The following is a 13,946-nucleotide window of genomic DNA, read 5'->3' as shown; positions in this document are numbered from 1 at the left end:
CAACGGTAGTGTAAATAACACCTTTTTTACCTTGCCAAAATGAGCTCTGCAAAAATCATCTCATTCTGGTCGAGGCTGCTTTAAATGGCGATCGCAAAGATTCATAAAAAAAACCTTATACTCACTTATGCTCTGACAGGCATCTGAGAATGGCTTGGTTTAAAAAAGGGGATATTATTTTTACAGATTAATTAAAAACCACTGCATGGATTTTATCATTATAAGGTAGATTTGTACATACTCTGCCAACACACATTAATGTTCAAACAGCATGTAAAAGTGAACTTAGCATCCGATGACCCCTTTAAAAAAAAAAAGACAAGGGAAAATTAACTTGTGAAATATTATTATGGTGGTGCATCAAAATTCAAGGTCATCAGGAAAAAAAAAAAATTAAGCACCATTTACACATGGTAGGGAGCAGGTGTACATTTCTTTCATACCAACTAACATTTAAAAAATACAGACATGTTAATAAATTTGAACATTTATGTCAGAACGGCTTTACGAAACATTTACACAAACATTTGTTCTACTCGTCTTTCATAAATGAGGCCAATTGTCTCCACTTCTCATCACACTTTCATCATTGATGCCTTCCTGGACTCTTCCGCTCTCTTGTTACTCAACTCTACCTCCAGTAGATGCAATATTCCACACCACTCCCTCCAATTCTGCCATCAAATTACTTAGTGGCCCTCCTCTTTCTCATAGATGGATGGACCCCCTGTTGTTTCCAGAACAGCAGGTGATAGTTAAGTTAGGTTGCCAGGGGTATTCACCCATCTACCTTCCTTGCCACATCTGCTTTCTTTCAGGCTAAAAAAGATGGGGGTCTATGGCCACAAATTAACTACCGTCCTTTGATCTATATCACTGTGAAATGTAAATACCCCTTAGCAACCATTTTGAAAGTCCGGAACTCCTGAAAGGGGCCATACAACCTCATCCACTCATTAGATGAGCTATATGCCACTTTAAGTACTGAGTCATGCTGTATGGCCTTATTAATGCCCCTATAGTCTTTCAGTTTTATATAGAGGAAATCTACCACTGTCACTGTGTCTACCACTCTCCATAAGCATATCTGTCATGTAAGTGCCATGCAGTGCCTTGACAAACATCATATATACCAGGGGTTCTCAACTCTGGCCCGCAAGATCCATTTTCCTGCAGAGTATAGCTCCAACCTTGATCACACTCACCTGCCTGTAACTTTCTAGTGAGCCTAAAGACCTTGATCAACTTGTTCAGGTGTGATTGATTACGATTGGAGCTGAATTCTGCAGGAAAATGAATCTTGCGGGCCAGATTTGAGAACTCCTGGTATATACCTTAAGGCTGAAAAGTGTAAATTTTATCAGACCATCCATTTCATGGGGTATGTCATCTGTCCCAAGGCCATTCGGATTGAAACCACCAACCAACATTCGCAAATAGCGTCACAAGCGTGGTTGGAACTACAGCTCTCAACCTGTGGTTAGAAGCATAGTTCCTTGCAATTAAGACTTATGGGTTCAATAAATTATGCTCTTGGGCACAATAAGCAAGCTAACATGCAGTACGATCTATATCTTTCACTCAGTCTAAATATAAATGCATTTTAATCTATGTATTTTAATAAGTGTTACCAAGGGACTATTAGACAGTGTCCCACCATCTGGTCACCCCATAACTGGCAACATCTATGATGGGGAGGCAGTATTTGGAAGGTGGCCAGCAACCCATGTAGCCCAAATGGAAGGACCTTATACTGCCAGTGATCAGATGGGAAGCTACAGGCTGGCTTTTCCTCTCCCTTTGGTATCATGGAGACCTGCCAATAGCCATTTGCAAAGTCCAAGTTTGAGATGTACTGAGCTTTACCTAGTCGCTCAGTTCATCCACCCAAGGATTAAGACTGAGATATCATTCACATCGTCTGTATTTATTTATTTTTTTTCTATACTAACCATAACACCATTAAAACACATGAATACATTTAGCCAGTAGATTTATTTGAGACTTAAAATATCAGCTGATATATTCTTAACAACAAACAACCTATTACAAAGGCCCAAGAGGCATGGTAAATTAGAGTAGATCTGGGAGGAAGGCATCAGTTCTCCCAAGTAGTCCTGACAACCCTAAGGTCAGATGTGGTTCTGTGGTCTGACGAGATAAAGAACATCATCTTGAATGAGCATACAGTCCCGTGGAAAGAAGGATTCCACCAAGCCTTTGAAAAGAAGGGTGCAGAATATTAGGATTTTTTGCAAAACTATCGGGAGAAAGGGTGGCAGCCATGGCTGTTCCCAGTCGAGGCTGGCTGTAGAGGATTCCCAGCCCACAGCAACTGAACTAACTGGAAAAGAGAGGAAGGTAGCAGTCTGCAGGATGGGGGAGGCAACAGAAAGATCCTCTTGTTGGTTATGGAATAGGAGAGAGGTGCAAAGTTGGAATCCAGGAGCAGAAGGTGGGCACTAATTTGGCCACCTCTACCGACCAGGGAGTATTGGACACTGTCTGATGACATCAGCTCCTCCTGGCCAAGACTACATTCAGGCAAGGTGAATGTAAGAGAAGCATTGCTTAGATTAAGGTATCCTCAATATATACAGCTAACTCAAAATATGTAATCAAAATTCAGATTGTATTTTATTAATTAGAATTTTAACTAGCAATAAAACTTACTAACATGCTAAATGTTGAGAAAAGCTGCAAAAACATCTGCTATGTGCACCAAATCTCAGCCTAAGCAAATATTCCACTCTTCACCATAATGGTAACCCAGTGTAACCAAACTGTTCTAAATCTTAAAGGAATTGAACATTAAACACTATCAAGTTGCCCTCTTTCCTTCTACTGCTCAAAAATATGTGAAATATGAATGAATGGAGAGTGTAAAATTGCAATTTTACACTCTCCATTCATTCCCATGCAAAGCATGCTGGGAACTGCAGTTTCAGTAATGTCAACAGCAAAAATCATTATTGAGTACTTGATTCGTTCTCGTTCATCCCGTAATTTGTTTCAGCAGATTGCACATTATATTAATTCCAATAATCCAGTGCAAAGAAATCAACTTCAAAGGAGAAAGCCGCAATTTTGTTGTGTAGATCCCAATCTGAATAAATCATACAGTCTGTTTTTTGAGTGAAGAGCAGACAGCTGCACATGAGAGCATTCAGATCTGCCAGGTGGTCATGACTATTGTGTAGCTCATTCTGATAAAGTGCCCTTGTTAGGTTGGCAGAGCCACTTGCAGCGATCGAGGGCCACGGGTTCCCAGTAGCGGCTGGTGGGAGAGCCAATATTTCCCTAGCAACTCACTGAAGAGGTCACTCAATTGCTGCTATTTGCAGTGTTGAGACTGCAAGAGTGGCAAACCGTACATTAAAGCTCATTCACAGAGATCCCCTCTATGAAAATGACACATTCTCCTGGGATTTGTTTGATCCTGTTTTCTAAATCATGGGAAATCCTGGGAAAGAGTTTGACGAAAATTACAAAGAGGAATGTTATAAAAAAGGAGGAAAATCAAATGTGTCAAAAACAGACCTGTTTGTCTCAGTGGTAGTTATTTTCCTCACCAAACCTCCAAAGTCCCAAAACTAGAACATTTAGAAGGGTTATATGCTGTGACATTGTGCTTTCATAACAATTAAGTATTTCCCACACCCTAAATTACCACAAAGAAAAATCTCATTGTAATGCATCCAAATGATTTACATTTGATTTTTTTTTTTTTTTTTTAAATGTACCATAATGAACATTTGAGTAAAAAAAAAACAGGAGCCTAAATATTAATGAAAATAATGGCAAGAACAAAATAGGCTTACATTTCTTGAAGCAAAATATAATTTTGTATTTCTTTTTTTTTTTTTTGAATGTGGGGACCCTTTTATACTGACCCTTTTGTGGCATTTTTAATTTTGCATTGTATTTTATAATGCAAGGCAAAACTAAAAATGCCTCAAAATACAAAGATACCAAAATAATAATAAAAGAGAGGCAGGAGGCAATGTTGTCTAATTTTACCAACTAAATGTTTTATTTGTGTTTTGCAATGACACTGGCTTTTTAAATCTCTATTTTCTTCTGCACTTGCTATCTTAGGAGATGCGTTGGAATTGTAAACAGTGAAAATGATAAAATACATTTCATAAAACTACTTACAAGCAGTGTACGTCCAAGGCAGAGGACGACCATACCTGCTCCGCCCCGATTTATAACAATACATGTCATTTTATAGCTTTAAGGTTCACATATTTACATAGATACAGCAACGCTTCATGGTACATCCACAAAACCTTGTGTGTTTTTATCTTTTTATCATTTTTTCTTAAGAATCATATATACATCCATTAACCCGGCGGCCTGCTGCCAGGGAAACACAGTTAGAATAATTTGTGTACTAATGTAATTCTTACATTACCTGCAACTTACAATAAAATTAATACAGAGCTCAATCCATTGTCTTTTCCATAAAAAAGGTAAACTTATCAATAAGATAAGTCAACAAATAAAAATAATAAACATATTGCACTTACATCAGGACAGCTGTGGACCTGGATCAAAGAGGAAAAGGGAAATTCGGCTGAGTGCAATGAACAAAGCAACCAGTGAAACCTCTAAATAAATAACTACATTTGTGTATTGGTAAAACATGTCGTCTTATTAACAAAGATAGGGAAAGATCCTAACTGACCTTATGCCCTATTAAATATAGAGTGCACAATTAAACCTAAAGTCCGGAAAAATAACATTTTAAGTGTAGAAACAGAAGGTGAAATAAGTCTGGAAGCTTCATAGTTGAGTGCCATAATGTCCTGAGAATACTGTCTCTTCCATTCTTAACGTGGAGCTACAATGAATGGCTTATTGGCTTTACATATCACAGCTAAGCATGTTTTGTATAGTCTTTAGAGACCAGCGACCAATTTCAAGTCCATTTCGAGCTCAGAGCGAAATGCTCCAGTCTTCAGCTGCAGTTTGGTCCATTCCTCTAGAACGTTTGTACACTTATTTATGAATTGTGATTTAAATTATGTTTTGTGCCAGCATTTTTTGCACCCCTTCATGTGATATGGAGTCGACGGACATGGATGAAGGTTCACAGGAACACCGTTGAGCAATAAGTGCATGATCGTCGTCGTTTTTTTACGTGCCATCCAGACAGCTGACCCCGTAGAGACGAGACATTTCTGAAATGTCCAGGAAAGTCATCATGAAATGGAGAACAAAGAGAGGTTGGTGGCACCAACAGTGCTCGAGTAGAAGAAGAGAAAGATGCTAAACAGTACCCAGCTGTCTTAGTGTTAAAGAGGCAATGATCTCCTCTATTGTCTCCAGTACACTTGGAAAACCTATTAAATAACAAAATTCAAATGGGAATAACCAGCATTATTCAGCATGGTGGTGCCCCACTCGTCCAGCTCCATTAGGTCGGTTCACACTACCTTTTCCTCTATCTTTCACCGCTTGTAAACGATGCCTTGTGCATTTCTCCACTCCCTGTCTTTTCGTCACATTAACAGATAGAATGGCTGATGAGAATGAAATGCTAAGTGAAAGAAACCTCCCCAATGCTACTTTTTATAGTCTCTTTCTGGCTCTCTCTCTCTCTGTCATCTTAGGAGGAGGAGGATGTCGACGTGGTGCTGGGTTTCTTTTGATTCACTAAGTCCATGTAGAGTTCTGAGCGCAGAAATCGAGGGTACGAGTCTTTCTCCATCAGGCCGTATATCCTCCTCTGGGCCAGGTCGAAGCAAGAGCGATTGATGTTTTGCAAGTTCTCTTTAGTGTGTTCCCTGGTGTAGGAATCCAAATTCACCTGGAGGACAAAGAAAAAGCCATTATTTCCAAGTCAATGGTCGTTTTACTTCAAGTTACGCCTAGGTTACAGACGGTTTAGTCAGAAAGCACGTTTGCGGATTTCCCTCACACCATTTATGGACTGTCTATAGACCTCCTGCTCCAGGAGGAGCACCTTCAAGCAGCGTTCAGCTGTATCCCTAATTAAGCACAGCTGAACCCATTAATCAAGGTCTCAAGGATCACTAGGATCACTTCGAGGCAAGTCTGTTGGAGCTAAACCTAAGAAGCAGGACTGGACACCCTTGGTTATAATGTATGTTACACACAAATGGCAAATTGTTGCTTTCAATAGAATATGAAAGAGTTTAGGCAACATCAAGTATTTTTTATTTTTTTTCTCCATGTTTACACTGACTTGAAGATTGGCACACAAAATAACTTTTAAAAAGAAGTGAAAAATATATTCTTCCCATATCTTTTGATGCTGACATTTGTCATTTAGTGCATTATTGTTGCCCAGTGTTTGATTATTGTGTTAAGTCACCGCTTAGTGTTCTTTATAAAGCCATGGTCCTGAATCTAAAACTAGGTGAGAATCATTAATCTTTTTATATAAACCCGCTCCTAAATGCATATAAAACAAACTGTGGTTGGGCGTTTAACATGGTAGTTGCTTCCAGTTTAAGCAGCCAGATTAAGCTGAAATCTGGACTGGACTTTATGCTAAAAAAGTCAAAGATCTGGCAATTTGAAACAACACAAAGCTCAGCCTGAGCAAGTTAGCTTTACTGCTGGAAATTGCTGCAAGGTCCTGCTGCTCATCTGATTTCGAATTTCCAAACTGCCTTCCAAGTTTGCAAAATGAAAACATGCACTCATACTATCTGCTGTGTTGTGCGGCCAAGAGGGAGACCATTAGTCAGGCATGACATCATATCCTCCATGCCTTCTTTTTTGAACAGTTTTTTAGGCTCATGACACAAAGCAGAGTATTTTAAGCACATTTCCAGCCTCTTTTTTTTGAGCTGCTAAATACAGAATGGCAGCATTGTTTATACGCAGTGAGCGGTACTTTCTCTGCACCAAATTAATATCTGGAATGACTTTTAGCGACAGATGTTCGCAGTCTGTAAAATTTGAACTAAATACGGGACCTCATGCCTCACCTCCTTACAGGACTGGATGGCGATGAATTCCGCAAAGATTTTCTTAGCTTTCGATGCCATCTTGGACTGTGATTTAATCTTCTTGTAATCCTCACAGGCCAGCCAGAAATCCAGATTCTCTTCGCTAAACTCCGTGCGCAGGAAAGCTCGAAACGCCGCCAGTCCATCTGATGAGGGAAAGGGAAAAAATAAAGAGGCAGAAAAGGGGAGATGTTATTGGACAGATAAACAGAGAACCATGGCAACGGCAGCCTCCACTGAAGAGGCAGCACTGAGTGCCAAACCCTGAGTCACTACTTAGCGCATTAACATGAGAACACAACTCCAACTTCCAATTTAATTACATTTGTTCTCCTCTGAGACTCCTGCCGCCATGCCCTGGACACCACAAAACATTTTCATAATATTATTTTTCAGCATTTCTTATTTTTATCAAGTTCTTGACTCACTTTCAATGACTCAACTTGAGCTCACATTATCTGTACTGCAGGTTGCTATAGCTGCCAAACACAAGGTAAGCACTGCAGCGAAATCATATCATCTGTACTGATTTTAGGTCAACTTTACGTAACTCGCAATACCAGCTTTTTATGCAATACAAATGGAAAAAAACAAAAAAAACAAGTTAAAACCAAGTTGCCAGTGTTACAAAAAACAGCGTATGCATCACACTGACTTCCCTATACTATACGCTGACATTTTTTAGATTTCCTTTCACCTCTAAAGGCGTCCTGTATTAAAATAGAAGGAAGTGTGGCCCCGTCCCAAAGCACGCAATCACCTTTCCGTTCTCAGAAGAGTCTGCTGATAACAGCATGTGGATGCTTTCAGCCTTTCATATGAGGGAAACAATCGCTGCGGAAAAAGACATCTCCTTCCTTAAATCTCAGACCTGATTGCGTCACAAGCCCTTTCAGCGTCACAAAATGACTAAATTTGATTAAAAACCATGATATGGATGGTGGGCTTTTGTTTGAGTGCTTTCATCTGTGGTCTTTCTCTGACTCCATACGGATCTAGGACTCAATTCATCTGGGATTACTATAAGAGCCATTAACCACGTTCAACAGACCGTTCATTCAGTGACTCAGAGCAGGAAGTCGAGAGAAAGCATGCATGCTTAACACAATGCAACAATGCAGTCATCATCCCTGTGGATCTGAGCCAAGCCAGTGGAATTCATCAGATACATCCAATACAACAAGTCCGTTATATAGATAAAGATAGGAAATTAATGACATAAAGAGAATATGTCTTACATTTGTGGACGAGCAGCTTGTCCAAAGATTCACCCCACTTCATTGCCTCTTCTGGAGTGGGCCTGCAAATAAAGGCAGAACGGTTTTTCAGCAAACCCATCTCTGTCAGGTTTCTCATTGTATGACCCATTCGAATCTCTGCCCTTCTCTCGCTCGATTGTGTGTGTGAGTGAACGTCTGTCGGAGTGTGTGAGCATCTGAGTAAGTCACTCTTGGACGGCCTCTTTTATACACCGCACTGTGGAGAGGAGGGGGTGGGATCAGGTTGCACCAATAGGATTGTGTGTCAGCCAGAGGCTCCGCCCACAGCTTCTCTCAAAGACTCATTCTTGCCTTCATTGTCTGTCTGAACTCAGCACCTACAGACTGCAGCTTTAACACTTACTTTGACACTGCCAAATAAGGGAACGGGGGAGCGTTACTTAACAAAAAAACATAAATCAAAACACTGAGTGCAAGCAAACAAAGATCTACGCTCTACACCTGCACTTTCTGTTATGCCTTCAAACTTATGCGCATTGAGATACCATGTGCCATGAAACACTTTAAATTTTGCAGTTCATGTATAGCTGAACACTCTTAAAATACTAATGATAACAATATCAATCATCAGACCAAATCTGCAATATAAACGTTTTTGCACCACATATCTAATCATAATTTAACCCTCTGGTGCATGACACCCTCTACATTAGACTTTTTTTTTTTTTTTTTTACCACCAAATACATCTATATAGTTTTATTATTTTTAGGCATTGTTTATTTTTTTATTTCTTGGCAACAAACCCAACTAAAATAAGTTCATTGTTTTGCATCTGTTTCAGCTGATTTGCAACAAAATGTCCTTTTGTTGTGGTTTTAGTTTTAGTACTAAAACTACCCTGTGACAAAGTGTTGATGAATCATCTATCCATGGAAAATTGACTATGTATTACTACCTATCTGTCTATACAATTGCAGTACAGATGAGTAACTCTCTCAAAATAAATCATTTATTTACAGCAAAACTATAAATCAAATGGTTTTAAATACACTGAAAATGCTAAACTTTCTATCATTTATATTTGCAAGAAACGCCTCCGAAGGTATCCATCTAAAAGACATCTTTTTTGTGCTTTCTCTGTGTCTGTCTCTTTCATCCCACACACATGAGCAGAGAGCCACCAACTGGATCATTACCCAGGAAGCAGGCCGACATCACAAACACACACACACACACACACACACAAACACATGCACACACTCACTTGACAGACTTCATGGATTTGTCGAGCTTGCCGACCGGGGTGCTTCCGGGAGACTCATTCCTCCTCCTCAGGAAAGCGAGTCGGTTCTTCATGTCTTTGGCCCTGCACAAAAATGCACAAAAGGGAAAGAGCTGAGTTCTGCAGGTCATAAACAAACCAACAAATCAACCGCAGTCATGGAAAACACAGCCCCATAAATCCAATTCAGATCGTCATTGCAGTAACCCATAAAAAGTTCCTCCGCCGTACATGTTTTCCTCAATCCGCAGTTATTGAAGTTGAGAGGACTGAGGTCTGACTTTCCCGGAGCCCGTTTTGAGAAACTCTTTCTGCCTCTCGTCAATCTCTCTTCCTTCTCGCCAGTCCTGCTTCTGAGCGAGAGGATGAGTGAAGGGAGGGTTGTGCCACTCTCCACACCATCGCTCCGCTGTTCAGGTGCCACCGGGAGTCCCGGAGGCCCTAACCTAGGGCCGATGGGCTCCGGGGACCACTGTGGAGTGCAGCTGCATCTACAAATCTCCAAAAACCTGACCGTTCACCCCTGGATCCACGTCTCGGGAGATGCGCGCTGAGCTCCGGAACCTCCAGATGCCCGTCCTCCCCCTGCCTGACCTCACGTACCTCTTCCAGAGGAACAGGCTTCACACAATTTCCGCCCACTGATTTCCACTGTGGCTTTGCAGATCCTCTGCCCTCATCAGCTCCATTTGGCCTCTCGTAACGCAGGCACGCGCTGATGACAGTACCAAAAAAAGAAGCCGAATACCATTTTTGGCCCTCCCAAGGCCACCGTTCCCACATAAAGCACACACTGAGTGTTTCTGCGGTCCATGACTGTACAATAGGCGTGAGGTGTTGTCTGACACAACATGAAGTTTCTACAGTTCAAATGCCGTTTACATAATGCCAGAAAAAGCTATATGATAAATTGCTAAACAAAATATCATTTATAAATGACTAGTAATAATCAAAGTAAACTGTTTATGCACTTGTCACACTGAGTGTATATCAGTTATTATATAACAACTCTTCAAATCAGAATTTGTGCCAACCAATAAGTTTGTGATGTGTCACACTGTTTATCAGTTTATTTAACAGGCAGTTTGTGTTAGCATCTGTTATATCTGTATATACACTCCATTCAAAAGTTTGAGGTTGGTAATATGTTTTGAAGTCTCTGTTTAGAAGTCTCTTATGCTCACCAAAGCTGCCGTATGATAAAAAATACAGTAAAAACAGTAATACTGTTAAACATTTTTACAATTGAAAATAACAGTGTTCTATTTGAATATATTTTAAAATGTAATTTATTCCTGGGATACAAAGCTGAATTTGCAGCATCATTAATTCAGTCTTCAGTATCACATGATCTTTCAGAAATCATTCTAATATGATTTGCTGCTCAAGAAACACTGAAAACAGAAAACTGCGCTTTTTTCCTGGAAACTTTGATACAGTATTTCATGATTCTCTGACAAACAGAAAGTTCAAAAGAGAATTTATTTTAATTGGTACAGTGTGGGTTTGTGTGTGTATAGATATAGAAATAGATATAGATATGGACGTAGATATAGATATATCTAAAAATCTAGTGAAAGCTACATGCTAAATATGCCAAAAAGCACCTTATACTGTATGGCAATATTACAGTATTTGTGGAAGTAATAATTGGTTATACACTGATTTGTGTTAACACTGTGAACACAGCAAAATCCTGTGCGGTGCAACAGCAGAAATAAGTCAAATTCTGTAATAACCGCCGTTAATTATCTGACCAAAAATGTTTTACTCCTCCAGCTATGATGACGGAATGCGTAGACAAGCCTCAACAGGAAAAAGGAAGTCTGCAACTATTTATGACATATTATGTTGTCCTGTAGGCCGGAGCTGCTAAAAATTCCCCCTCTTTAAGCAGATCTAGCTGGTGACCATGCCGGCTAAAATAAAACACCAGGCTCTTCTCTTTCCAGGTAAAATTACAACATGAGTCCTGAGCGAAAAGATCATACATCAGGATTACAGAATTAAAGTAGTTTAATTTAAATCACAACTACTCCCCATTTACCAAGCTAAGGCTGTTAGTATCTGAGAATCCAATCTGCTCGGCAAGCTGGGGAATGAGATGATGAAACGTTAGTCAGCCGTGGTGTGACTAACTGAGAGGAAGTTCCTCACACCAGATGTTTGAGAAAGAAGGCAACAAAGCTATTTTGAAAACTATGAAAAATCAACCTCATGAAGAAGTGTGCCAGTTATTGTGGTGGCCAAATGCTACACACCTATAACCTGTAATGGGGATGTACATTTTTATACTTTTATATAATTAATTACAATAAATGTAATACATTATTTATGACCGCTGTTAACATTTGAGGATGATGCTAAAGGAAAGCTTTGTCAGGTTTAGTTAACTGGGAAGAATAAATGCACACACACGCTGAGATCTGCAGTGAGAATACAATATTTTGAGAACATCATGTTGTTGTAATATTTGCCATTTTTAAACAATTTAAACTGTTATCTAAAATCATCAAGTCAAATCTGTTTTATATTAAGCTCTCTGACGTTTGACAAAGGCATTTACACATAAACATCTTTTATTGCGGATTCTCTGGTGGGACATAAGAATGCGAAAGAGCTCAGAATTGAACCCCCCGTGAGTCTGCTCAGATAACATCATAACTGCTGAAATCATCAGGTTTTTCAGAAGATAAACTGACTCGCACACATGACTTCAATTTCAAACAGCTCTCAAAACATTGCAAATGCCAAATAATGCAGTATTTTGGACGGATTCCGATTGATTGCAAGTTTGTATGTCAAAGTTTGCCTACTTGCGAAACATACGCAGCAGAGGAAACAAATAAGTCACAAGATATTATATTCCAAAGCTCTCTTTGTATAAAAATAGTGCTTTTACAAGGAATAAATGAAAGTTGGCCAATAGGAATGTGTCAGACTGATTTATTTTTAACTTCCAGTGGGAGATCTGGCTTAAAATGAGAAGGTCTAAGAAGGAGGGTGTTGGATCGTAAGCACAAGAGGAAAGATTCTCGTCAGTTTATGGGCCCTGGAAAATATTTAGAAGTGTAATGAAACACTTTATGATCCAGGTCGGGTTTCACTGTGATCTTATAAGCTGTGTAGCTTCGGCGAAAACAGATGAACGCAAACAATAGAGAAACCGACCTAAGAATAGTCCTTTGTTTATAACTAATGCAGACGGTGGCATAAGGCTGAATTTGTCCTCATTCAGCCCACAGAAAATCGACAGGTTTTGTAAGGCTCTCAAAGTGACATTAAATGCAATGCTGCCACCTACTGGATATGATCATTAGCAACACTATATATGGGAGTTGCGACACCACCAGTTTACACACACACACACACACACACACACATGTCTGGTTTATTATCTTTGTGGGGACTCTCCATAGGCGCAATGGTTTTTATACTCTCCACACTGTATTTTCTATCCCCTTACCCTAACCCTACCCCTAAACCTAACCCTTACAGAAAACTTTCTGCATTTTTACTTTCTCAAAAAAACTCATTCTGTATGATTTATAAGCTTTTGTACCCATGGGGACCTCAAGCCAGTCCCCACAATGTCAAAAATTTCAGGTTTTACTATCCTTGTGGGGACATTTGGTCCCCACAATGTAGCAAAAACAAGTACACACATACACACACACACACACAGTGTATGAAAACAATTTCTATTTCTGACAAAATACAAATTTAGACTACTTTTACTCAATTGCACAAGGTGTTCCACAAGATAAAGTATGACCCACACAAAGATCTGATCTTACCATCATCGAGTCAGAGATTACATGCAGAGACAGAAGCTAAATTTAGAAGCTGGCAACTTCTTCAATATGCTTGAAACAACCATCAACACATTATGTGTATATCATGATAGGGGAAAGAAACAGCCATATTCAACCATATTTAACCTGTCAGGTGCATGATAATAAACAATTCAATATAATAAACTTCTTCTAAAGATAAATAAAGTGTGTATATCTACCTTGTGCCATGTGTAGAAAAGGGTGTCAAGAGATATCTAGTGATCAGATGATATTTATAGCCTTTCTTCTGGCCACCAACAATCAACATGCAGTGAACATTCCTGTGTATGTGCGTGTGTGCACGTGGCCAAGGAAACACCCCCTGGCCATTCAGTGCCACAGTGTTGAGATTCCACACTGCGTTGCAACACCGTTAGTAATGGCCATGTGGCATCAGGCAGCCTCCCATGCCCACGCCAGTGAAAATGTGCTAAACGGTATTAGTCGAGCTATGAAAAGAGGGGAAAGAGGACTGAAAAATCACTCAAATACTCACATACTTGGCCTTTTGGCTAAGATCAAGCATAGTAACAGTGCTGTTACAGTACTTCCCAAAAAATGTAGTGTGAGTAGTGAGTGCAGGGTAAGATGAGTTTCACCAGAGGAAAATAAGATGTGCTG

At 39.7% G+C, this 13,946-nt stretch overlaps 1 protein-coding gene across 8 annotated transcripts in view; it reads right to left on the bottom strand.

Moving 5' to 3' along the window:
• Positions 1 to 4,006: 4,006 nt before the first annotated feature.
• The window catches only part of rgs3a (regulator of G protein signaling 3a), a 161,245-nt gene continuing 151,305 nt past the window's right edge, over positions 4,007 to 13,946 (bottom strand). For 7 of the 8 annotated variants that reach the window (XM_051110231.1, XM_051110233.1, XM_051110235.1 and 4 more), the window contains 4 exons: positions 9,472 to 9,573; positions 8,225 to 8,286; positions 6,966 to 7,132; positions 4,007 to 5,815 (listed from right to left, as the gene is read on the bottom strand). In XM_051110231.1, the coding sequence (XP_050966188.1) occupies positions 5,615 to 5,815; positions 6,966 to 7,132; positions 8,225 to 8,286; positions 9,472 to 9,573 (532 nt within the window). In that variant the 3' untranslated portion in view covers positions 4,007 to 5,614. Of the gene's footprint in view, positions 5,816 to 6,965; positions 7,133 to 8,224; positions 8,287 to 9,471; positions 9,574 to 9,720; positions 9,859 to 13,946 lie in introns of those variants that run through there. The other variant, XM_051110238.1, reaches the window with a different exon arrangement.

The sequence above is a fragment of the Labeo rohita genome, chromosome 5 (genome assembly GCF_022985175.1).
Source record: "Labeo rohita strain BAU-BD-2019 chromosome 5, IGBB_LRoh.1.0, whole genome shotgun sequence".
In the NCBI taxonomy this organism is placed as follows: Eukaryota; Metazoa; Chordata; class Actinopteri; order Cypriniformes; family Cyprinidae; genus Labeo; species Labeo rohita.
Note: the sequence above shows the minus strand (reverse complement) of the source record. Positions and strands in the feature narration are given on the sequence as shown.